At 38.5% G+C, this 26,795-nt stretch overlaps 1 protein-coding gene across 2 annotated transcripts; it reads right to left on the bottom strand.

The window, feature by feature from the left end:
* Nucleotides 1–681: 681 nt before the first annotated feature.
* LOC116288579 (uncharacterized) lies at nt 682–24,294 on the bottom strand. 2 transcript variants are annotated; one of them, XM_089032849.1, is made up of 21 exons: nt 24,005–24,294; nt 23,637–23,915; nt 22,158–22,466; nt 13,886–21,862; nt 13,353–13,649; nt 12,142–12,465; nt 11,841–11,936; nt 10,993–11,189; nt 10,237–10,434; nt 9,551–9,619; nt 8,955–9,066; nt 8,205–8,333; nt 7,783–7,849; nt 7,385–7,487; nt 6,633–6,679; nt 5,990–6,116; nt 5,526–5,632; nt 4,916–5,113; nt 3,149–3,293; nt 2,039–3,072; nt 682–1,498 (listed from the first exon to the last, which is right to left on the bottom strand). In XM_089032849.1, exons 1-21 carry the CDS (start codon nt 24,090–24,092, stop codon nt 1,432–1,434), a joined length of 11,970 nt encoding a protein of 3,989 aa, XP_088888975.1. In that variant the 5' UTR covers nt 24,093–24,294; the 3' UTR covers nt 682–1,431. The 2 variants fall into 2 exon arrangements, with proteins under 2 accessions (XP_088888975.1, XP_031551241.2); XM_031695381.2 differs by lacking the exon at nt 11,841–11,936.
* Nucleotides 24,295–26,795: the final 2,501 nt, after the last annotated feature.

Genomic DNA, 26,795 nt, shown 5'->3' with positions numbered 1-26,795 from the left:
GTGCTTTTTGGTCACAAATGGCCTAAAATGACGTACTTTGCATTCTTCATAAATAATGCCTAATTTTTAAAAAGGTGTAAAAATGGTCGAAAATCCGTCAAAACCATGGGCTATAGTCTATGCTTTTTGGTCACAAATGGCCCAGAATGACGTTTTTTTGCATTCTTCATAAATAATGCCTAATTTTTAAAAAGGTGTTAAATGGTCCAAAATCCGTCAAAACCATAGGCTATAGTCTATGCTTTTTGGTCAGAAAAGGCCCAAAATGACCTATTTTGCATTCTTCATAAATAATGCCTAATTTTTAAAAGGTATGAAAATGGGGCAAAATCGATCAAAACCATGGGCTATAGTCGAGGCATTTTGGTCCGAAATGACCTCAAATGACCTATTTTGCATTCTTCATAAATAATGCCTAATTTTTAAAAAGGTGTGAAAATGGTCCAAAATCGATCAAAACCATGGGCTATAGTCCATGCTTTTTGGTCAGAAATTGCCCAAAATGACCCTGATTGGAGGGTCCGAAAAGGACCCCAATTTCATCACAACAATTGACAACAATGAGCGATATTCAATGCCATTTGGTAAAAACCACCAAAAACTACTTGATTTTTTTTCAATGTTAGAAATTATATTAACCAGAAATGATGCATGTGAAAAACATTCAACTGGAATTTAAACTTTTTCTTAAAAAAGTGTTTTTAATAACCTTGAAATGTTTAATGAACTTTTTACATATTTTCATGAGAGATATGTTACATCATTCTAAATTGACAGAATATTTGATTTTGGGTAGAGTACTGGTGTAGTGGTAGTGCATTCGAACGCCTCTTTTATTTTTTTTAGGGTCGAATCCTAGTCTTGCATCACATATTTTCAAGAGAGTTGGTTAGTTCTCTGCATTGTTTTTGCTATAGTTAGATAGGATATACGGCTCTCCTCTCATCGTTAAAAACGTTTAATTTTATGACATGATGGCATCATATGACTCCCACTACCAAGATGCTTCGCGAAATTTCTTTCTTATTTAAATTTGTATTCCCTCATGAGGATAGGATAGGATCATGCAAACGTACTATTCCAGTTGTGAGTTAACTTTGCCCAAGCTTTGATCAGCCAAATAAGGTTGTTTGATTTTAATCTATGGATAACATTTGAAGGTCGACATCGTCGAAGTAGTCCATTATTGGTGGTGGAATGATTGCATCATGTAATGGCCTATTGGAAGGAAGGATGGATCAAAGCCACTTCCTGTCTATGGCTCTGGTTTAAATTCGTTCTGGAGAGTTGAATTCGAAGTGGCAGTTATCACTTTTGTATATAATATTTAGAAATTAGAAAATTAGATTATTTCTTAAATTTTCTTCTTTTGGAGAGTTGTTCTTATTGTACACCATACATCGTGAATCAGACCCTGGAGACACCACGTTGTCAGTCTGTATCAGCCATGTTTAGTTTACTTATTCCCGTACTGCGCGTGAGTCTTTGGGAAAATACCCTGTAAAAAGAAAAATGATCCATTTGTTTACTTGAGAGAGCATCTAGGCGCGATAAGTATAGCCAGTCAGTGTTATGCTAGCCTAGGGTTCAAGACAAAGATAGGCTCATAGATTAACAGAGCCACCTTTAAAGGACAATAGATTGGTTTCCCAACCTAACCAAAGAGGTAAAGTGCTAAGGAAGCAATAGAGGCTTTGCACCATCATGTGAGAGCAGCCATGACAAAAGGCACAACAAGGAACTCTTTTTCCATGGGAAACTCTTTCTCATGTAAATCAGATTAAACCAGATTCAGTTGTCTCTCTCTCCTGTTATGGCTGCTATCACGTGATGGTGCAAAGCCTCTTAAAACTCAGCTTGTGATTGGTACTACACTACTGGACTAAAAGTGTTCTTTATCTACAATTTATCGTGTGGTTTTGGCGGGCACTTTTAGTCAAACACGCAGCACGCGCCTTTCTCCCGACCCTGACTAGTACATTCTAACCACTCTCGCCACGCTAGCGGCTGCGATTTTTATCGTGATTACAATTCCTACCTTTTTTCTAGTGTTTTGATTCTCAGCTCGTGTTCCTCGTCTTCATATTGCCATAGTAACGGCTCATCTGCAAATCTTACTCGAGTATTGCGTGCAGCTTGCAGGCCGTATTCACCGTTTGACGAAGAGTTTATACTTAGTTGTGACGATAGTGACGGAATTGGAGATACTAATAATGGTGATGATAATGATGACGATGTTGAAGATGACGATGACGATATTGATGATGATGATGACGATAATGATGACGATGATGACGATGCCGATGAAGACGAATATGAGGATGTTAGCAAACGTGCTGCTCCTGCTGAAGATGATGAGGAAAATGATGATGATGATGATGATGACGATGATGATGACGATATTGAGGATGATGATGATGACGGTAGTGGTGATTGTGATGGTGTTGTTGGTGACCACGATGTAGAGTCAGAATTATTAGATTGTTCCCATAATGTCCATGGCTCTAATGTATCATCCATTGCAGGTAAACTATCTTGTATTGCTGTTCGTAGTGGTTCAGTTTCTCTTGATAGCGAAGTAACGTTATTGTGACGCACAACTGAAGAGCTCACGCCACTTTGTAAACGTTCATTTGATTGTGAATACCTTAAACACATTCCAAAAGTATCTAATCCCAGCGAAGACGAGGAAATATTTCCCAATGTTTCAAATGAAGCTGATGATGAAAGAGCAGCTGATGTTGAAATGTCTTGTGCTATCAGTGTCTCCCTTGGTAATTCGTTTAATGATGATGACAATGAAGATAAAGACAGTGATAATGAGGGCACTTGGAATGAAGAAGAGGATAGTTCCGATATCGTTATTGTTAGATCCTTTCCAGTTTCGCTTTCTGAACCAAGCAACATTGCATCCCGGAATGATGATGATAATAATGGCGATGACACAGGAGAATAAGGTAATGCTGATTCCATAGAAGACACCAAAGATGCTGACGATGCTGACATATAACCAGAATCCCAGGAAAACGAAGACGAAGTTGGTGATGGCGGTGATAGAGGAGAAGATGAATTCTGAAAGCCAGGAAAGAATGAGAAACATGAACCGACAAACAACAGAAAAAAATACAAAGATATAATTAAGTGTTACCTGGTGATCGCTGTGGATGCGAGTAAACATGGAGCTTTTGGGGACAGAGTTGAATTTCTTGGGATATTCCTTGGAGAGATGCGTCTTGAGCTTGTCCAGCTGAGGTAGATAAAGTTCCTTTGCAAACTTGTCCCCTTGCGAGATTCTGTGATGAAAAAAGGCATCATAAGTGTGAAATGATGCAAATGATAAATCATGCGTCATACATTATGTGACAAGCACGTCATATACACCATGTGACAACCACGTGATATATATATTATGTGACAAGCATGTGATATACACCATGTGACAACCACGTGATATATATATTATGTGACAAGCATGTGATATACACCATGTGACAACCACGTGATATATATATTATGTGACAAGCACGTCATATACACCATGTGACAACCACATATATATCATGTGACAAGCATGTGATATACACCATGTGACAACCACATGATATATATCATGTGACAAGCATGTGATATACACCATGTGACAACCACGTGATATATATATTATGTGACAAGCACGTCATATACACCATGTGACAACCACATATATATCATGTGACAAGCATGTGATATACACCATGTGACAACCACATGATATATATCATGTGACAAGCATGTGATATACACCATGTGACAACCACATGATATATATATTATGTGACAAGCACGTCATATACACCATGTGACAACCACATATATATCATGTGACAAGCATGTGATATACACCATGTGACAACCACATGATATATATCATGTGACAAGCATGTGATATACACCATGTGACAACCACATGATATATATATTATGTGACAAGCATGTGATATACACCATGTGACAAAGTGTACATTTGGATTAATTGAGGCCGCAAGGAGGAGGAGCTTAGTTTTCTTTTCTATGAATAATAATGAGAAATTTTCACCAAAATCCTCATTAAAATCTTTTGATAAAAACGGATACTATTAAACAAAATAGTTTAAAAATGATTTTGGGCTTGTTGCTGAATATACAAAAGATTAATATTCAGGTCGCAAGCGCTGACATTTCTTTAAATGAGACAAGTAAATTTTAGTTCAAAAGTTGCCTACATATAAAATTTCTTTAAAATTACGAGTTTTCGAAGACAAATGGATACTACTTAACTCGTTCTAATTTCTGTTTTTTAACTGCGAAGTATTACTTTGACATTTCAACTTTAGTTTTCAAGTCGCAAGCCCGGTATTTTGTTAGCGCAAGTCCAAGAAAAGTTGACTTGTATTGACGTGCCTGTCGCAAAATTGACTCGTTCTTTTGTAAATCGAGTCAAGATTTTCAAACTTCCCGCGCGCTTCAGTGATTACGAGCGTATGCAAATGAGGCGGCAAAGGCAATATGTCCGGGCATTCTGCGCCATGAAGCATGTGATATACACCATGTGACAACCACGTGATATATATCTTGTGACAATCAAATAACATAATCACGTCCTATATGTTACATATCAAACACACTTTACGCGACGTTCACGCGCTATAATGCATGTTATCATGCACCATGCACAGTGATATACATGATGTGAGCATCACATGACCATGTACACCATGTGACCACGTACACGGCATATTGATGGCTTGCAAGTATTTTCGAGACTTGATGGTCATGTTGGTGATATCAGTAACAATGGAAGCTAATAAGAAATCTTAATTAATTACCACCATCATGACGACGATGACGTAAAGTGTAAACGAAGAATCATAAAATTACAGGAACAGGTTGTATTTACCCCAGCTCATGTCTGAACTCGTCCTGCCATTCCAGATCACCGGGCGGTAATGGGGTGTATGCCGGTGATAATGCTCGATGAAGATTGCGGCTTGGTGATGCAGGGAAATCTTCACGTACTTGACTAGTGACAACACGTTGACCCAGTAATCCTGTCTTCTCATCGATCTGTCTTGACGTCATCTGGGATTTGCCAGTCCTGGGGTATATCAGTAAAACATATTGCTGAATTAATACGGTCAATGATAAAATAAAATAAAGAAATCAAAGATTGGTTCCTTGACTTATTTTCCATTTTTTTTTCGTATCCCAGACTTGATGTCGTATGTAAGCCAGAGTTGTTTGTTGGTTCTCTCCTGTACTTCGAGGGATTTTCACTAAGTTCTCTCGTTTTCCTCCCTCCAAAAAAATCAACTTCTAAATTCCAATTGGAATCCAGTAGAAGAAGAGCCACTCTGTGGATCCACTGTTAACCCCCCTATTATTATGCTTATTGGCTTTTGATGGAACGCCTTTGCTAAGATTGTGGTCGACATCTACAGTCGTACTCATAGTATAATTCTGTATTACACACAAAGCCCAAAGTAAAAAGTAATGAAATAATCTCGTACCAGCTGAATGACATGTACAAGGCACCAATAACACCAATCACCAACACAGGGATCCCAATCCACATTAGTGCCATAGTGCGTTCTCTCTTTTGTTCTTTGGCGGAAATCTGGTGATAAACAAAAAATTCAGTCTTTGAGCAACTTCAAAGGCCGTCTTCAAGGGTGTTAAGAAATGACTAGAATGTCTTTTTTTCATGATTACAGCTAAATAAATAAATATATCATAAATCCATCATTTGCACGTGACGTACAGAATGACGTCATTATCTTCAAAAGCGTAATTTCAGTGTCTGAATTTCTTCGCTTTGTTCAGTTTGCATGGCTTTGAATCAAAACTTTTGGAATTACGAATGCCATTATTTTAGAGCTGCATTCGTGGCAATTTTTTCATATTCATTCACTCTCATCTTCTTCCGATTCCAATTCCACCAACATACGATAAAAGCATGAGTTAATTAACTTACCTCATCGTCCGATAAATCCGCAAGTAAAGCAAAGTTTGACAAATGGCTGCATTGACAAACTGAATGAGTATCATTACTGGATGCCAAAGAACAACCACGAGACGACCAACCCCCTCCCCTGTGAGGACTAACGGAAACATACTGCGTTAGTATACTTAAGGAAGATAAAACGCACGCGCATGTATCTGTATCTGTACTGTTATGTGGTATAAACACGCTGGTTGCTGTAGAGCACGAGAGAAGCTAGCTCAGCATCCGCGAAGCGTAGCTAGTGTTTCTCTTGCTTCTCGAGTGCTCTACAGCTCCCAGAGTGTTTATATCACAGTACAAATACCTCAGCAGCCGTTTTTATGTTGCTTTTATAAAATATTTTTGAACGATTTTGCGCGAGCCTGTCTCAGTCTTCTGAACACGGTAGCCAGCCAATCAGCACGCGGGTTATGATTTAAATATTTTATAGCTCTAGGTATAGATAACTGATCTTGCGTAATTAGCTGCTTAGTGTATTCATAAGAAAACAAAATCTTTTTTAGCGTCTAAGAATAACCATTGACACAGACGAGTTGGGGGGTGGCCGTTATTTGTCGCGCGTGGACTTGCAAACTTGGACAATAGTTCAATAGCTTACATTTTTGTCACTTACTTAATTGTGTAATCCCAGAACACACATTTGGGGTTCGCTCGTTTTGGCTGAAAATGTCGTCGATAACAAAATTAGATTAACGAACAGGTAGCAGTTATCAGTATTCAAATGCATCATTGGGCAATTTCGATAATAAACTTAAACTTAAACTTATATTTTACAACCACCACTCCCCATGCGGGGCTCTTCCGTGAGGTTCCCTCCACACGCACTACCACTACATTCTATATTTACAACTTACAACACTCAACTCACTTTTTACGGAGGGAGGAAACCGGAGAACCCGGAGAAAAACCCTCGTAGCAAGGGGGAGAACAACACAACAAACAAACTCAACTCAAATAAGATCCAGTCTGAGCCAGAGCTCGAACCCGGACCATAGAGGCGAGAGGCGAGCGGTAAACCACTACCCATGGCACCCATGCACCCATAAACATTGCCTCTATTACGTCCTTGCACAAGTACAAGTTTATTTGCTCATATTTCAAAATGTGTTACAAAATTGTCGAAGAAACGTATAAATATAAATACGACTAGTAAAAAAGAGGAAGAAAAAATAAGTTTGAAAATAGTATTAGGAGCCTTGGGATCTAAATTAACGCCTCATTCTAGGCTAGCAAGCAAAAGGAATCCATATATATGTAGTGTATTAGCAAACCTTGATATGACTGAGAATAATCGTGACGGGAGGAGAGATTTGATCCTAAACAAGTGAGTAAAAGAACCCATATATTGATGCAGTGTATGCATACCTTGATATGACTGAGAATAATCGTGACGGGAGGAGAGATTTCGTCAGGCGGAGCAGGATGAAGAATCGTTGAAAGAATCTTGGAGTTGGGTCCCAGGCCTCTACTGGAAAGATGGAAATCAGAACATCAAATCACCACTCGCAACTTACGGTTTCTCTTTAACGACTCAAAGTAAACATTTTCTAATCAAAGAAGCTGTGAAAGATTCTTCAGAAGTACGCACAAGACGAGTAATCATAACTGAAAAAACTTAAAGATGAAATTGTAGTATCGCAAGTTGGCCAATAGAGGATTTGCACTTTGCACCATCACCTGATGGCAGCCATGACAGGAGGCAGTAACAATTCAATCTGGTTTAGTCTGGTTTACTGTCGGGTATTCATATATTGTTAATATACCTGAAATTAGCATCTGGTAACAGGTAAGGTAGACTCTTGAAGCTGATACTGGCCGCACTTACTTCACCTGTCAAGACAAACAAGATCGATACGATGAGCAAGACGAGTAATCAATGACACCAATTAAATTGCTGTATGCAGAACCAAACTTCACGGGACAAGTTAACTAATTGCCAACACAGGTTTCATGAGATATTGCAATTTTTGTAAGGGTATTAAAAATATTTTTTCGACTTTCTTTAATTTTGGAAAAAATCTAATTTAAAATATACTTTTTTAAGAAATATCAATCTTAAAAATACATTTTGAAAAAAAAATTATTTCGGTGTTTTTAATTGCTTCTCGTCCAATAACTGTTGTTTTATCATCCTGACGGGTCGGTTAGAATGAGTGCGCAACTCTTCAGTGAATCATTTTCTCACCTCTCTTGAAGACTGAGGATGGAATAGAAATGACGTCATGTCTGACGTCCCATTTGCTGATGTCACTATCAGAATAGTCAGGGAATATGAGGCGACCACTTCTCGCTGAACGACGGTCCAGATTCATAACTGAAAAATATATAAATATGTGATATTTCATAATTGATGAGATGAGAGGGCATATGTAATAATTATGTAATGGATCGAGTTTATCCCACGGCGGCCATGTTTTATTACTATGACAACATTAAACTTGTTTCACCTGCATAAATTTATTCTTAAGCGCTTGAATGTGAGGCTACGCGTGGTAGAATCTATTGTTCAAACCAACATCGCTGGGGCCTGAAAAAGGACCATTATTTATGTAGCTGTTTGATGACATCCTATTTTGGTCGCTCCTTTATTCTTTAATGCGGTTGTCTGATAAGACATTGGGTTACGCCCGGGTTGAGTGAGATTAGTATCTGGTTGGGTGACCTGAAACTACCTACTCAATCTTTTACTTCGAAGATTTTATATTATTTTATGTTTTTCAATTCCAAAATGAAACTTTGCTGTTTTTGCTAGCAAATCGCCATAGTGTAACCAATGAACCCCTTGCAGCACGTAACAATAGGTTTCCAATTTTCATGAGATTCTTTTGTTTTGTCCTCCAAATTGAGCTTGTTTGACGTCACATGCAAAGGGTATATTCCTGTCTATCCAAAATAATGCATTACCCTAGATGTCTTCACCTAGTCTCATACTTACCTATATTATTAGTAATGAAGGGTTTCTTGATGTCTTCTCGGGGAAGTCTTATTGCTGCCTGTAATGCAAACATCTCCATTGATCGCAGTATGTCTGCTGAACCTGGTTTTTTCTGTAGAAGAAAATAACGAATAACAAACGTACAACATCAGTCATCCTAATCTTATTTTGGACACTGTCTCTGGTGAGTAGAGTTGCTTGTTGCTTCTCTCCGTGCTTCAAGGGCGTCTTCCAAGTTTATAAGTCTCAATCATATTCGGTGGAAATAAGAGCACTTTATGAAATCATTGCTAAATGCCATTAATTATTATATCTTTTATTTTTATTTCATGTCAGATTGAGTTTTACCCAACAACCCCAGTCATTTATAATTTTCAATGGAATAAATCTTTTTAAAACTCCCCTTGTAACTAGGACTTATATAAACATGTTATTGATGTAGGATTGGCAAATGTGAAAAGCAACAATCACTAGGCAAATAATACCCTGCCCCCTCCCCCTCACCCTACGCGCGCCTTTCCCCGTACATCCTCCATTCCTACAAGTATGTGTGGTGTATGTGTATGTCGTTGGTACATCAATCAGTTGCTCTTTACCTTCTGTACATTGACCCATTCCTGTCTGTTGGTCAAGTCCAAGAGATTACTACTAGTCGTTACAAAATTCTACGAGAATAAAAAAGACTTTTTTTAAATTAACATTTAACAGGATACCGCAAGTCGCAATATTCATTACGTAGAGACTGGAGAAGAAACTTTATGAGACGAAATTGTCATTTCATTTCTAAACCCCACGTGATACTCTCTCTCTCTCTATCGTTGAAGGACCTCAAAGAATCCTAGGTGTTAGCTGAAAAATTCCCCGCCGGGATGGCAGTTAACAGATACGGTGGAGAAGAGGGTCCCGCTTCCCATCCCCCTCCCCTTTTCGGAGGAGAAATACTTTTGGTAGAACTATTAAAAACCATCATGCTCATCAAATCAAAATTTCCAGTCCAAGACGAGGATATTTTTTTACATTGGATTTCCTTGGGCGCAATTGGTTATAGAAACTGAAACGTGGAAATCTGGAGGGGAGCCTTTCCAAAACTGAATATTGTCCAGGGATAAAGAGTTCACATGAAAATTCTGAAAGGGGAATTGATGAGAGGAACAAAGTCTGAGATTCAGACATTATACAGGATGAAAATGGAAGATTGTACAAGCTTCATGGTGACGAAGACAAAGAAATGCCTATTATCAGGAAGCAGAGGGATAAATGAAAGGAAAAAACATGGTTTTACCTGCATATCGTCCCTATTCATGTCAAGCAAGTCGTTCCTTCCATTGTGCTGTACAACTGAAGACAGCGCCTCAGTGGATTTGATCAAATCTCCTCCAAATATCAATGAGTTGTCCAGAGTCTGTGTGGTTAGTTGTGACAGCTCTCGTATAAGAGGACTTGAATCAGCACCAGGGTCTGCTCCTGCTAGTTTGCGAGACTTTAGAAAATACAGACCAATCATTATTCAATTCGGGATCTTCTTCCATACTAACTTCGAGCTCTCCTTCCGTCTTCGGGCAACCATCCATCGTTTAACTCACCAACCCACCCACCTGCAAGCAATTATTCCATCCATCCACCCATCCCCATTCGTTCATGTGTCCGTCCGTCAGAGCCTCTACCTACCCATTCATCTATCCATCCATTCAATTGTTCCACATTTACTTATGCATCCATCCACCAATCTATTCATTTATTCATTCTTGTTGTTTTTTCCTCGTAGGATCATATGTTAATCCATTATATGTTTGTCAGTTTACGTCTTTTATCGTCCACTTGCTTTTTATTTGTTTTAGTAAGAAATAATTATATGGAACTGAATCCCACGACCCATGACCTTCCTTGATTCCATTCCCATCTGGAACTCAGAATGTTTTCTGAGTTCCTTATGTCTGTCACATCAATTTTCCTTTATATCTATATCATTAATATCCTATTAAACAGTAAGAAATAAATTAAAAGAAAACAATCCTTCAATGCGTCGAGAATGCGTTACCTTCTCGTAAATCTTCAAATAATCACTAGTCACGCAATCGCTGAATTCTGGTGTATGCCATCGTGAGTCTGCTCCACATCTCCTCCTCGCTTTACCTTTAGCCTCACGAGGACATGGTACCTTCGAGTAGTGACCAGCTGATGTCTTCTTCCAGTCAATACCCAATGCTCTTTCAGCTTTACATACTTCTCTGATACCTACAAAGTGTACACATTCGTAACATTACCAAAGAAAAAAGATTTATAAGAGATATAAGTAACAACGAAACAGCCGCCATGTTGGTTAATCCATCAAGACTCTTCGGAAGTTAATGAGGAATTCCATATCATGTATTTGTCAGGTAAAAATTGCGAAGTGCTTTATTCCTTTGCACGTTACTTTCTCGTGGCCATGTTGATAGTAATTAACAAATATTTCTCACTGCGGGCATTAGCCTCCATCGTTAATACGACCAACGCGGCGGCCATGTCTCTGTTATTTCACTTTTAGGAATGCTTTCAAACAATCACTTTATATATTGACAGAGTCATCTGTCAATATATAAAGTGTTTCGTATGAATATAACAACATAGGCGCATTTGCGCAGCGTGTCTTGTACGTTTTGCGTGTACGTCGTTCGTGATGCATTTGTAGGACTATGAAACATGTTGCGGGCACATTCACGGAAAGGACGTAACAACATCAGCCTCGCCAGATTATTGGTTATCCTATCAAAATACATGGGCACTGCACCGTCAATCACAGTCACCACACGGCACGGTACCTCCATGCGGTAAGGTTTTCAGAGGAACAACAACTCTGCACTAAATAATGTCTTGAAAACCTCAACAATGTCTATACAAACCCACCAGTAGGCGAGAATTTATCATCATCTTTGTTTTCATTGTCATTGTCCTCGTCATTGTCTTTGTCTTTGTCATTGTCATCTTTATTGTTATTGTCGGCTGTAAGGATATCGCAAAGCATTAACGGTGAAATGTTATACAAAAGTTTTTACGACTACTGTAATGAATTCCGCATATTTTAGTATTGACACTATACTTTTTTTCTTGTATCCAAAGTAGGAATAGCGTTTATATATCTGCATATAATAGGAATTTATGGTCCTTATGACTTCTATTTCAAGACCAACGTATAACTGTTGCTTACCATCAGACTGTTCTTCCGCCTCCTCGTCAAATGACCGTCTCACGAAGCACATGTTAGGACTGTATCTTTTGATCAAGGCTGGAGTAACCTGACAAGAGTCTTTACTGTGGCAATGAACCAGGTAACAACTCTCTCCAGACTTGTATGCCAAGTCACATGACTTTGATTGACAGCACCGTTTGATGCACAGTTCAAAGTCTCCTACATCTCCGATCTTGGTAAAGTTTCCCGCTCTTTTTCCCTGTAACAACGTCATGTCGTCTGTTATGGTTCCTGCTTTGCAGACGGGGTCCCTGTGCTTGCGGTGTTTACTGCCTTCCTCGCCTGTATAGACAACATAATGTCAACTATCATGGTGAAAAGCTGTACTTGAATGGATATTTATAATTCTGGGCCCGGTCGTACTAAGCCTGGATAGCGCTATCCGGTGGATAAATCCTTATCCAGTGGATAATTCGATGCTGTTATCCAATAAATTTATCCACTGGATAAGATTTATCCGCCGGATAGCGCTATCAAGGCTTCGCACAACGGGCCCTTACGTGTATTTTTGTGGTGGATGCATTTCCAAAACGATAAAACAACAAAACAAATGTACAAAATAATATGATAGAATATGATGTCAAGGATAAGAACTGCCTAGCCCGCATTGCAATTCTCTCAATGATTACTACCCTTTACCATTTGTATTCTTGTTTTCTGTTTATATCATTTGGTAAAAAGTATTATTAAACTTAGCTAATGGATAACGATGGTAATACGACTCCCAACTCGAAAACCCCTGCTACTTTGGGAGCCGTCGTCCACAATTATCTATCATACTCTTTTTTCTTTTTACTCAAACTTTTTTAAAAATAATCTATGTAATTACAATTACTTACTTTGTATTTACAATTTGTTTAGTCAGTGGAAATAAATAAATTGAATTGAATTGGATAAGACCAAAGACGTATGAAGAGTATTCGTATGTTACTTCACAGGAGATACCGGCATTATCATGGTCATAATGATGGCTGACGAACAAAATTGAGTTCCTTATCAATTTTTGGAATACTAATAGGGCTAAAAATAACCATTTAGGTTGTTCTTAATACATAATAAGAAAATAATCTTAGTTTTCTTCAAATTTTACCAAAGATAATGCCCGGAATAACACCGTTGGGTATTTTTAGCACTGTTGGGTATTTTTAATGGTTTCTTAGATAACTTACCCATAATGCCTTCAATACCCTCGATGTCATTGAGATCAGCAGGGGGAGGGATTGGAATGTCTTCTTGGGTCGGCGTAGGTGTTGTGGTTTTAGGTGTGGTTGGCTTAGGAGTGGTGGGTTTAGTAGGTGTGGTACTAGGCGTAGTTGGATGAGTCGTTGTAACGGGGACCGTGGTGGGAGTAGTCGTCGGTTTTGTTGCAGTCGTAACTGGCGGCGGCGGCGGTGGCGGAGGTGGTGGTGGTGGCAATGAGCTCTGAGGTGGAGGTGGATGACCAACGGTAGGTGGCATTTGATTCCCTGGAATAAAAGTATCATTAATGCATTAGTGTATTACTAACTAGACACCAACAAGATATAAAAGTGATATATTGAAAAAGCCTAAAATTCTTTTAAAATTTTTAGCATTTGTTCTTTATTGACACTGCTATGAGGCGGTCCCTAAGTAAACGACTCTGTAATTAAGTAAGAAAAGGGTCCTTTTACTTAGTCGACTGAAGGCTATTGTTAAGGAAAGTTGTAATTCAACTTCTTACCTATAAGACTTGAGCCACTCGAACCTACGGTTTCATTGCGAAAGAATCCCTTTAACGTATTCAGGTTTCTAGTTGGAAGTCCATTTTTCACTGTTGGTTGGTTAACATTGTTAGGGCCTCCACTAGCACCATTTGTATTCACAAACCCGTTAGGCTGATTAGGATTGGTATTTGCAGGTTGTTGAGAATTCCCAGCCATATTTGGGTTTACGGCATTAACTTGAGGCGCCTGTATTTGATTAGGACTTTGCAACATACTTGGGAAGTTTTGGATATTATTGTTATTGTTTCCAGGCCAGGAAGGGCTATTCATGCTTTTATTCATCATCTGGTTTCCTTGGATACCCTGATTGTTTTGGTTGCCCTGGTTTCCTTGGAAACCCTGGTTGTTTTGGTTGCCCAGGTTTCCTTGGATACCCTGGTTGTTTTGGTTTCTCTGGTTGCCCTGGAAACCCTGGTTTCCTTGAATGCCCTTGTTTACAGGTAAACCCTGATTTAAAGGGCTTTGATTAGAACCTCTTACTTGCCCTGGTCCACTATTCCAGTCGTTCTGTCCTTGCGGTATCGGTTGGGAGTTCACACCCACACCAATCACTCCCTGTGTTACATTAGGAATCATGTTATTATACGGCATGACAGGATTTTGTGGTGGCTTGCGAGCTATATCACTTCTTTCATTCTTTTCATCTACAACATTCCCAGCATAATTTTGATTCCATGGATTGACATTTGGTCCTTGACTGGATTTAGTCCCGGACTGGGTGGGTCTGTAGGGTTGGGGTTTACTAGTACCAGAGTTCCAGGCTGTTTGGTAAGGAAGGGTACTTTGGTGGTATGGGTTATATGTTGTTTCTTTGTTCATTGGCCATGGAGTACTCTTGGGTTGACTACCAAAAGAGTGCATTTTATCCATCCATTTGCCTTCATCTTTTGGTCTGTAATGGTCATTAGGATTGTCTTCCCACTGGTTGTGACTATTCCATTTATGCTGTTTCCAGGGAGGAATCCATTCTTTTTCATTACTGTGCTCATAATGATCTTGTTGACCTTCGTGCTCATAATGATCTTGTTGACCTTCGTGGTCAGACCATGGTCGGTTGAACGTTTTGTGCTCCTCGTGTTTCTTCTCATCCCATGGTTGGAATGGTTCATGTTCCTCATAAGGTCTGTTGCGATAACGCGAAGATCCAAAATACTCCTCTTCACCATCGTGCAATTTTTTATGTTTAAAATTCTCGTATTCATGTTCCTTTCCTTTCCATTCATGAGACCCAAATTTGTCTCCACTTTCTTTTTCCCAAGGTCTTGGCTCACCATGCTCGTTCCATTCCTCGTAGCGTTCTCTTCCAAAGGGATGATGTTTCTTATTTGTTTCTTCGTCTTCATACGAAGCGTAGTTCCTATCAGACTCTCTGTGTTTATGTTTCCAATGGCTTTCATCCTCATAGCTTTCCTTTCCTTCGAAATCTTTATGGGTTTTATGCTTGTATTCCTTGTGATCTCTCAACCTATTTTCGTATTCATTCATAAGCTTTTCCTTTTTTTCCTCACTTTTGTACTTTTTCTCTCTTTCTTCTTTCCTCCATTTCTCTTTTCTACTGTCTTCCCAGTTGTCTTCGTATTGACGGTGCTTGCTGTGTTTTTGTGAATTTCTATCATCAGTGTCATCATCATCATCACCTTCAGCATCTTCACCAAGAAATACACGGGTCTTTTGAAAAGGATGCTTGATGTGCCAATGATGCTCTCCTTCATAATGACGCCAATGTTTGACTGGATGGTGGAAACGGTGACGATAACGACCATTATCAACTTCATTGTGCTCCCCGCGTTGATCATAATCGCCGCTCTTATAATGATATGTGTGTGGGTGATGTTTACGATTAAAGATTTTATGACGAGCCTCTTCGTCACCATCATTTTCTTCTTCATCCTCATCCTTGTGATGGAAATGGTGATGTTTTTTACGCTTCTTGATTATTCTTGTATTTATTTCTTCATCATTATGGTAACTTTTCTCGCGATATTTGGGTTTGTGATGAACTTCAACGTCTTGTTCTTCGTCTTGATCATCTTCATGATGGACAAACTTGACATGATAAGGTTTCTTCACTTCCTTCTCATTGTCATTATTACCACCATCGTCACCACTTTCGTTCTCGTTAAACTTATGATGTATTTTATGATGAGGCTCCATCTTTTCATGGTGATGTATTACATGGTGCTTCCGTTGATTATGATGGTTTACTACATATCCATCTTCGTCGTCATCTTTGTATTCATCTTCCTGTACTTTCTTATGGTGCTTTGGTTCATCCTTTTCATTGTCATCATTATCATTCGATTCGGTAGGATGATGATGATGATGATGATGATGGTGATGGTGATGTACAATCTCATGTTTCTTTGTCACCTCTCGTTCATTGTTTTCATCTTCAGTGTCATGGTTCGGCTTCTTCTTTTTAATCTTCTTGATATATTTGATATGACCCTTGAACCATGGTTCTTCATTACTTTTGTCTTTAGACTTGTGATGTTTATGATGAGTTGTTTTCTCTTTCTTTTTCCTCGGTTTAGATTTCTTCTCCGTCTCGTCGTCCTCATCCTCACTGACATCTTCACCAACGACAACTTTCTTATTCTTGGCAGTCTTCTTTTTCTTCTTTTTCTCAACTTTTTTCTTCGATGCCTTTTCCTTGCCTTCTTTCTTCAGCTTGCGAGGAATATCATTAGACATTAAGATATCGAAGTCCGAGTCTCCTATATCTTCTGGATTCATGTGTCCAACATGATGATGGCGATGATGCACTTTTGATTTGTGTTTATGGGACTCGGCAGAAAACTGAACAATGTCCTGGTTACTACTGACATTTTGAATATGATGAAGCAGTGGATTTCTGAGTTCATTCATTTTCATGGCAACATCAGAGTTATTGTGGATCGTTGACAAGAAACTTTGGGTTTCATTTTGTGACTTTGTAACGTTCTGCACATGTTTCATCTCTGCTCTGGGAGTTTGAACTTTTGCCTTTATATAGGACAAATTTGTACCATTTAGAATTCCAATGTGATCTTTTTTCAACATTTTGCTTTTAACCCCATGTTGAAGATTGTCTTTCACTTTAGTAATCTTCTTATCGTTGCCTTCCATGAAACCTGTGGTATCATCTTGAGCAACTTTGTAAAAGTGAGTTTTAGTGCCAGTTTCAGGATTAATGACAACTTTTTTCGTTGGTGGCAAGCTGACATGTGTTAAATTCAAGGATGTTAAATTTTTGTGATCTGGTAACACTTTCTTATCGAATGCTTTAGCACTGCCTGCATTTGAATCGTTCTTAGAAAACGTGGAGTTTTTTCTCGATTGCTTAGGAATAGCTGCTCCAAGCATAATGTTATTATTTTTTCCTACTCCAGACCCTTCTAGTAGCTCTACTTTAACATGGTTAGACTTTAGTGGAGTCTCTTTCGTGTGATGACCCCTTGCAAACATCTTCTTTCTTTTTTTAGTTTTTCTGTCATGTGGATCTTTCTTCTGGTCTTTCTTTCTCGCGACAACTTTTTTCACAAACGTTCCCTCTTTTTTCTTCTTTTTAAAACTTGAAAGCTTTCTCGAATGAGCTTTATTTTTATGTAACACTTTCAGGATTTTTTTAATGTGCTTACTCGCCTTGATTTTTGTCTTTTTAAGTTTTGTCTTTTTCGACACGACATTTGCTTGATATTTATCTTGTTTTTTCTTCATGCTTTTCTTATTCTTTAAGATTCCTATCGGTTGGTTCTTAGATTTCTTCACAACAGCACTTTCAGCATTACTGTGGTACGTTGACATCTTTCTTTGTTTAGTTTTCTTTTTTGATTGTATTTTGTTCTTATTTGGTAATGCCTTTCTATTCTTAACTACATTCACATTGTGTTTTCTCTTTTTCTCTAGTGCTTTTCCAAACTTATGAACTTCAGTTTTCACATATTTTGGCTTCACATTTTCTCCAGACAAGGCAAGTTTCGTTTTCTTCACCTTTTGGATTAATACCCCTTTCTTTGACCCATCAATGACAGTCTTTAAATGTCTTGAGCTGTTCTTCTTTGTGTGGCTCACGTTAAGTGTGCCTACAACAACCTTCGTTACTTGCAAGGGTGTTTTGGATTTCAAGTCATTTCTTTGATTTTTTGCAGCTTTTGCTTTCAGACGAATAGTCCTTGTATTTGTAGCTGATTTCAAAGGGCTAGACGTTGTGTTTTTGGTGTGATTGCTGCTCGTGATGAAATTTTTCTGGTGTTCTTTTCCATGGCGTTTATGCCCCCTTTTTGGTTCTGATGGAAGCGAAGAATTCATAGTCCTATTTTGGCTTGAAACTTTCATTCCATCAAAAGTCTTATTTCTGCTTAAACTGCCCTTCGACAAATTATCAATGGCAGGTTGAATGTTCTTTGCCAAGTTCTTTTCAGTTTTATTGGAAAAGGACTTAAGTTGATCCTCAGAAACAGCTTTTCCTTTTGGTTGTTTCTCATTCAAGCTTTGTTGCTGGTTTGGTGTAACGGGCGTAGTTCCCGAATGCTTTGAAAGCCTGTCTGTTGTTGCAATAGTTGGTTGTATGTTCTGATGTGCATAGATTTGTATATCTTCATCATCTGCCCCAAGATCGTCAGGATCTTCATTTGTTTCGTTTTTCAAAATAACTGATGGCTTGGCAGGCTTTCTGCTTTCTTCTTTAGACTGAAAAAAGTCCATTTGAGGTTTCCCTGTTATTTTGATAGTGTGATTTCTCTCTGCATCCTTTTCTTCCGTTTTTTTACTTATTTGAGTAGAATTACTCGGTGCCACTTTCTTCATCTCAAGCATTCCATTTATCGTTTCTTTGCTGGTTATTTTGCTGGAGTTATTCGTTGAAGATGCTTTATCAAAAGGTCGAGGTGCCACTGTTGCTTTAGTTGGCTTTGGAACACCATGAACATGTGCATAAATTTGAATGTCATCATCTGTTCCAAGATCATCAGGATCATCCGCATCATTAGCATCAATTAGACTAGTTAAGGCTTTTCTCGATTTTTCATGAGGACGAACTTGTTCCGATTCCTGGTCGTGTTCGCTTTCGATTTTCTCAAATTTCCTATTTTCAGGAGAGGACTTGGTGTTGTCAGTAGTCCCTTTCGAGGTACCAAAAGTGCTGACTTTCATTTTTGCAGAATCATTGTTTGCTTTGGCTGCTTGTTTAGTTTCCAAAGACTTATTCATTGTTTGAGACTTGGTGCTTAGGCTAACTTGCTCACTTGTGTGATTCATCAATTTAGAATTAATTTTGGGCAATTGCGTACTTCTATGGTGCTTTTCCTCTTTCTGGCCAACGTCATCAGAATGAAATTTGTTGCTTTTAAGCGTGCCAGTCCTTTCTAATGTCGAAATATCTCGCTTCACAGTAGGTCTAAATACTTTCTTACTTCTTAGTTTGACTCCAGACTTTGCATGCTTATCGTTGGTTCCGTTTGTCGAACTTTTTATGTCCTTCTTTTCAGGCCAATATTCTTTTGCATCTCCACTGTTCTTGACGACAATGGCTCCAGGTTTCTGACTTTTAGAACCTGCCTTGTGACGGGGAAGAATAATCTGATGAACATTTTCTGATACTACTGTTGCAGAGCTGAGATTAGCCGCATTACCATCTGTCATGTTGATATAATTATGAATCTTAGTCATATTTGAATTAGAATTAGAAGACGTGGTCGAGATGTCAAGAAACTTTGAATTATTACTTTCCTGTCTCATCCTCGTAAAATTTGATGGATAGTTTTTCATTACAACATTTGTTGATGATGCTGCATGGTTTTCAGTCTTGTTTGTCTCTACGCTTGTATGAACATTAGAAAACTTTTCTTCTTCGCTGTGCTGGCTTGGGTAAATGCGCAAGTGATTTACTGTTTCATCCTGATATTTCTTGGTTTGCTTATTCTTAACCCTGAAGGCATCTTTTTGTTTCCTTGTGCCATTTACATTTACATGTTTTCTTCTTTGATCCGTTTGCAGTGATGTGATTATCGTTTTATTGTTTTTCAACTGATCCAATTTAGGTGTTTGATATGGAAGTTTTTCGAGTGTCTTATCGCTCTTAAAAGATTTTCCTTTCCTTGTTTGATTCACATACAGCAGTGTTCCATTATGATGCAAGGGATGAGGCCCTGTTAAGGTTTCACTCTCAACTCCGTCACCTTTTCGTAGCGTATCTATCGGTTGTTTAGTGTGCAGGTTCGCCGTTTTTGCTTCCTGAGGACGTTCGTCAATTGTCTCATTTCCATCATCATCTTTTACCTTACTTGTCAAGTTTACCTGTAGCGTATTTAAGGTTCCTTTGAACTGCACGGTATTTGCAGCTTGTGCTTCATGAAGATCCTCATCTAAGGTTTCATTCCCAACATCTACTTTTTCACTTGATGCATTCACACGTAGTCCATGCATCGTTCTATTACTTTTGAACTGACAAGGGACTGTTTGGACACCATGATTAGAATCGTTTTGCTTTATTGTCTGATTCCAGTGTATATGTCTTTGTTTTTCTGCAGTCAGTGATGTAGGATGCTTTCCTTGCGAGAACCTCTCAGACGTTTTGGTATTAAAATCTCTCCTTTTAGCCTCATTCACTAAAACAGGTGAATGAGTCACGACATGAGATGAATCTTCACTTTCAGTATTGTCATTCCTTTTATTAACGTTTTCATTCCAAGATATATTTACTCTCGCAGAATTATCAACAGGCAACTGTTCTTTGTCAAATTTAAGCTGTACTGGTGATGTTTCACTAATATTAGACTTGGCTTGGTGTTTGATCTGTCCTTCCTTTAGATCCATGTCTTCCACAGTCTTCCTTGGTTTGGTATTAGTAAAACTTTCATCCCGCGTGCCATAAACCTCATTGTTTCTAAAACTTTTCACAACTTTTCCCACAGCACTATGATCTATGCCCTTCCTTGAGTTATTTAAAGGATGGAAAGATGGGATTGTAAAATTAGGCGTTCCTTCCGCAACTTGATTCTTGGCCGAGTTTATAATATTGTGAGTTGAAAATGCAGTTCTGGTAGTATTTCCAAGTGACGAGAAATTGGCATCACGTTGTTGTTTTCTGCCATCATAATGACTTGGGTTTTCAAAGTATTTCAATGTTGCACTGGTTTTGTTGTGAAATAGAAGCTTCGAGACACTCTTCGATGCATTGCTCATGTGGTGACCTTGTGCAGTTTGCTTGTTATTGGAAGGTATTTTAGCAAAGACAGGTTCTCTGTTAGCAGATACATTTTCATTTTTATTCCGCATTTTTTCGAATTTGTTCAAATTACGGCGTCCATTTGTAAGTTTGCTCGTGCTGTTCTTCAAGGCAGTTTTGTATTCACTGAATATTTTGTCAGTCTCCTCAGAAACCGTTTTACTTTTTGTCCACTTTGTTGCATTTATTCTTCCCGACTTGGAGAAAACGTCGTGCTTATTTAGCCTTTCCTTAGTTTTATCCAAAACTTTTCCAGCTGTGTTTCGCATTCCCATACCATTTTGCTTTTCATGCAAGCCACTGTTTTGAGGTACATTTTCCACAGGAATATTTAATACTTGGCCAATGGTCCCGTCCTTTGATTTGTGCATTTGCTTGTTTAAAGCGCTTTGTTCCCTCGACCTTAAGGGTTGAGATTTGGTTTGAATTGGATTTCGTTGTTTCGACGCAGTCTTTGCCCAATTTTCCTTGGCCTTGTCTCTGATATGTACAGTATTCTTTTCTGCAGCACCTCCTAACGTTTTCTGTTTTATAGACCTGTGGGTGGGATCATTGTCATGGAGAGCCATTTTGGAATCAGCAGTTTCAGATCCAATGTCATCAATATCATCATCATTATCACCGTATTCATCAGCTGAAGTAAGCTTATTCTTGTCAATGAATGTCAATTGGTCATTATTGTCATTGTCGGTACTGTCTTCAGTTTCATCAACACTTCTTGAAATCTCTGTTTCACGTCAAAGAAAAAGAAAAAGACAAAAGTTAAGAAGAAAGCAAGATAATCCAGAAGAATCATTTATTATATCATCTCATCCATACGCCAATGGCATTTGTGTCAAATGCCTTGCCGGGTCCGTGATGGTACGACATTTAGTCTATGTCTTTTCATTGGCTGTGGACGTGTACGTGATTGATTCAATGTCAGATCGTTAATTCCATACCATGTCCGTGACTTGGACGTCCCTAGTGTTATAATGTTTGGATCGATATCACATAGACTTGTATCAGTTGAATTAACTCACCTCTTTTACGATCTATGATGGCCATTGCCAAAGACATCATTTTATTCATTTTCGCATCACCAGAGTGATAATACTTCCCGGCTCCTCTAAAGCTGACTCCATAGCACGCACTCTCTTCCACAAACCCAAGATTACATCCAGGAGTCTTGCAGCAAAGATCTGCACAATCACTTTCTGTGATAGTGCCATTGAATAGAATCTCAAACTTTTTGGTTTGTGGACTTGCGTCTGAAACTGGGAATGTAAAACTCGTGGCAAAGGGTCGAGGACATTTGGGGCTGCTTGCGAGAACAGATTGCTTCTGAATTCCTACGAAAGAAAAGCAAAGAGAGGTTTTGAAACTTAGGGAAATATATTTTCATTTGTTTTGAAGTAAAGCTTTCAAGCATGTTTAAAAACATCTTCCTCCGTTTTAACACCTCAATAAACTAATAAATAATACAATAATATCAATACTAATGAAGAAAAAAGTCAAAAGTCGTTTGGATTTGATTTTGATGTTTTAACCCTTCCTATCAAATTCTACACGTTTTAAAATGTGAATATTTACAAGTGATTAACTTGTTCACTGTTCAGCTTGGACCGTTTTTCTGCAGATTGGTTGCAAGACGGTTTGTATTTACTGATCACATACCTGCAACTTTTAGCCCGTTGCTTTGGTTCACATGATTGAAGATTATAAACATAGATACACACACACACACGTCTTGTGTTAGTGGCGCGGGTACCAGTAGAAGCGTTTTACACATCACCTTTTATAATGGTCACTGCTTAGCCGACAGAATCTTAACACATTTCGCTTACAAGAAATCCTTTTATGTTCCAATTCCACGTGCCAATTCAAGGGAATTTTAAATAAATAAAGTAATGGGAAATAAATAGGAATTTTTTCACGTTTGAGGAGTTTTGGTTTAAACTAGAGCAAAGTGGTTAGTTATATGTAGTTATATGAGCAATTGAAAATCAAAAACGGGGACCGAAAAAGGGTATTTACCGTTTCCTGTTTAAAGCAAGACCTCGATTGGGTTTAGTGAATAATACTTAGCAGCATTGAATACTTCTAAAAATAATATTCTAGGGTTTAGATAGTCTTTTGGAGTGGTCTATAGAAATCATTTGTGCGATGATAACCATGTGCATACTTTGGTTCCGAAGATGTTAGGCAATAGGCTCTCAAATTACTTTAATAGCTTAAAAAATGCTGAATTCTTCTTCAACGATTTCTTATTTTATTCACGTTCCGCAAACGTGGTCGATTAACTTGATTAAAAAAAATTAGAAAAACAATAAAAAAGTGTTGGCAAAACAAGGCATTTAACGAAAATAAAATGGGTGCATTTCTAGGGAAATTTTCAGAAGTCTGTTGGTATGATTACTGGGCAATCATACACATCTTTTCGGAGATGATTTCCATGATGTTCGCGTAAAATATTTGAGTTTTCCCATGTAAAATTGGACAAAAAGTCCACATTTACTAACCTGAAGTTGTGTGATAATGTTTATGGTTATCTTCATCGATGCGTTGATCATGAGCAGTCACTAACTGATCTGCTACCCTGTGACAAATCTCTGGCTTTCCACAAGCCAAACCAAAGCACCTCAAGCCAAGTAGGAAAGCAATCTCGCATGTTTCCTCTCCACAGCACGAATTCACGCAGTTTTCCAGCCCCGAGGATCGGCCAAATTTGTAAAAATGAAACCCATCTTGCTCGATTGAGCTAGTGCTTGCACCACAGTGGTCACGCGTTTGTCCATAAGCTGTAGAAACAAAAGTCCAACATATAAACACTATATTCTTGTCAAGGATAACGATAAACTGGCAGCTTTTCGTCTGTAATTTTACGTACCATGTACAATCAAAACGAGAAGAATATATAAGCAGGAAAGCAATCTTTCTAGCCACAGCCCTGTCCTGGTATGTTTAAACTTGATCATAGAGCGCGAACTGCAAACTGGTTGCCTTTCCTCCAGAATCCTTTATTTTCATCCTCGACGGTCCCAGAAAACTTCAACCAGTTCTTCCTTCTTCACATATTTACCAAATATTTCTCTCAGATGAGTCTTCATGCATCCATTTAGGGAATTATTATAATTTTTCTATTCTTCCCACTTGTCTAGTTACCGTAGGGAAGGTTTTCCCGCGTCCAGGCAAGCGAGGAAAAGAAATTACGTCACCCACCAAGAATGGAATGTTTTTAATAGAAACTGTTCAATCAGGCAGTTGTCAAGTGGATGAGTAGCAGGTGGTAATCGGCCCATAGTCTTTTGAATGGATTTTTAATACATTACATAATAGGAATGAAAACTTTAATTTTTTCAATCAGAGATACTCCAATGTACAAACTATACACAGCTGGGTGCCAAAATGTGGAAACATTTTAAAGGTTTTAGAGTTTGTTTCCCTGGAAATTAAACGCAACCCAATGTTTTTGGTTTTCTTATCGCTCTCTGGTCTATCTGAATAAGATGTATTTTCGGATCAGTGATTTGTCTTAGGAATCACATGTCGTGCTTCGTCAGTCAAGAGAACAACTCCTGGCAGGAACTCGGTTAGTGGACCGTTGTGCCGGCCATTTTGACCAGCAACCTTCAATACACAAGTGCCGTTGTACACTTCATCTTCTCTGTTGTACGGTAAAACTATTTTAGTTTTGTAGACTATGGGAATCAATGCCATTGTTTCAGTCTTAACAATAGTCTAATACTAAACTAAATTATTTCGCCACGCAAACAATTTTGATAGACGCGTTATTAATCTAAAAGGAAGCGAAGTTGACAACCAGAAAATCCCCCTTGTTTCAAATTGCCTTTAACGAATAACTGGCGTGCTCGAGACAGTTCTGTCACTTCAACGATACACTGGCGATTCTTTCAGATGTGACTGAACAAATACTACTGTCTATTCGAAGGAAATCAAGTTCACTGAAATTTTCGCGTAAGTAAAGAGTAAGATATGGTTTTGCTTCGCCGAAGCCCGAAACGGGGAAGAAACAAATCCAAAACTCCTCTTCCTCCTTCCAGGAATAAGTTACAAAGATAACAGAATTCAAAACGTGTTCAGATGACTAGGAAGCAAAGGTTGTGAATAAAAGCCAGCCCGGAATCCAGCTGTCGATCAGAATAGAGGAGCGCGGGTGGTGTTCGCTGTTAATGCGCCCCCTCAAGTACCGCTGTTGGTTCGTGGGTTCGATCCAGCTCTTAGATTTGCCAACCAAGCACGCCTTCATTAGTTGTCTGTTGGTTCTCTCCTGTACTTCGAGGGTTTTTCTCAAGCTCTGGGCTCCCCCGATTCCCTCCTCAGTTACGCAAATATCCTTGCACTTCCAAATTCCAAAAATGACTTGACGAGAAAGTTGTTCGACAAAATAATAAGCTAGTCAGGTAATAGAGTGACAACAGTAAATCCGTGAAACACTAATTACTAAATAGTACAAAATAATGTTAGTTAAACAATAGAAAACAATGGAATTTGCATACAAATGTACTATTTAGTATTACTAAAGTTTCACGGATTTACTGTGGTCACTCTAATATAACAATTAAAGTGCACATGAACCCTTCGACAATACTTTCAGTACTGATTCTACACGAAGTAAATAGTTGAATGGTAAAATATTTCTTGATTTGAGTGATGCGTTTCTAAGTTATGAAGGTTTATACTTCCAATATGCTAATGAGTGTGACGTCTATTAAGGCTTAATCAAATATACAAAATCGAACTGGTTCATAGAAACAGTATTTAAAAAGCATCATTATTTTACTCATGGTTTACATGAAAGCTATTTACAATTTTTATTTTCAAAATGGCCAGCATTTAGTATTACTAGTTACAACAAAAACACTCAAATACCTTACCTGACGTCATCATCATTAACATATTGGAAGTATAAACCTTCATAACTTAAAGACGCATCACTCAAATCAAGAAATATTTTACCAATCAACTATTTACTTTATGCAGAATCAGTACTGAAAGTATTGTCGAAGGGTTCATGTGCACTTTAAGGACTAAGTCAAGCATCGACCTTGCTTACCACCGACTGTCGAATCCTTTTGAGCATGCAGCTTTCACTACTGTAAAAGAAAAGTTTATTAACACGTTTAGAATGTTTTGACTCCGCCCAAGGCTTGCCAACCTCCATCTGAGGACGAGAGGACTGAGAAAGAGAATTGAAGGGAATTGTAGAAATCTGCAAAGCGGTAAACGGAAAATTGCATTTTTGAATTAGTTGTCGAGGTTGTCACCATCGTAGCCGTGCTCGTGCATGCGTCTTCAGTGATGACATTTGTGCGCAACAGCTACACTCGGATTCAGGGAAGAAAAACGAATTTATGAGTTTAAATTTTTGCCAAGTGATAACTTTATGACATGTTTCCGATAGGTGGACGGGGAAACGTTGCCAGCCCTTACTTACTGGGGAAAGGCCGGGAGGATGTTACCGATACTTTTGACAGCAGCGGAGACTTATAGTCTAATCAGGGCTGCCTGCAAGGTATGCCTACAGGTTTGTCGCGGTGGAAAATTGTGTACGAAATATTGGCAAGCCATACAGTACACATACTTTGGATACAGAAGACAGATATGAAGAGAGTAACCGCACAAGCCTGTGTACCAAGTTTAAGAAAGAATTTGACCAA

Source organism: Actinia tenebrosa, unplaced genomic scaffold (assembly GCF_029948245.1).
Source record: "Actinia tenebrosa isolate PJP-AT-01 unplaced genomic scaffold, QUT_ActTen_1.0 PGA_scaffold1__47_contigs__length_23844297, whole genome shotgun sequence".
NCBI classification, from domain to species: domain Eukaryota; kingdom Metazoa; phylum Cnidaria; class Anthozoa; order Actiniaria; family Actiniidae; genus Actinia; species Actinia tenebrosa.
This window is presented reverse-complemented; position numbering and strand designations above follow the sequence as displayed.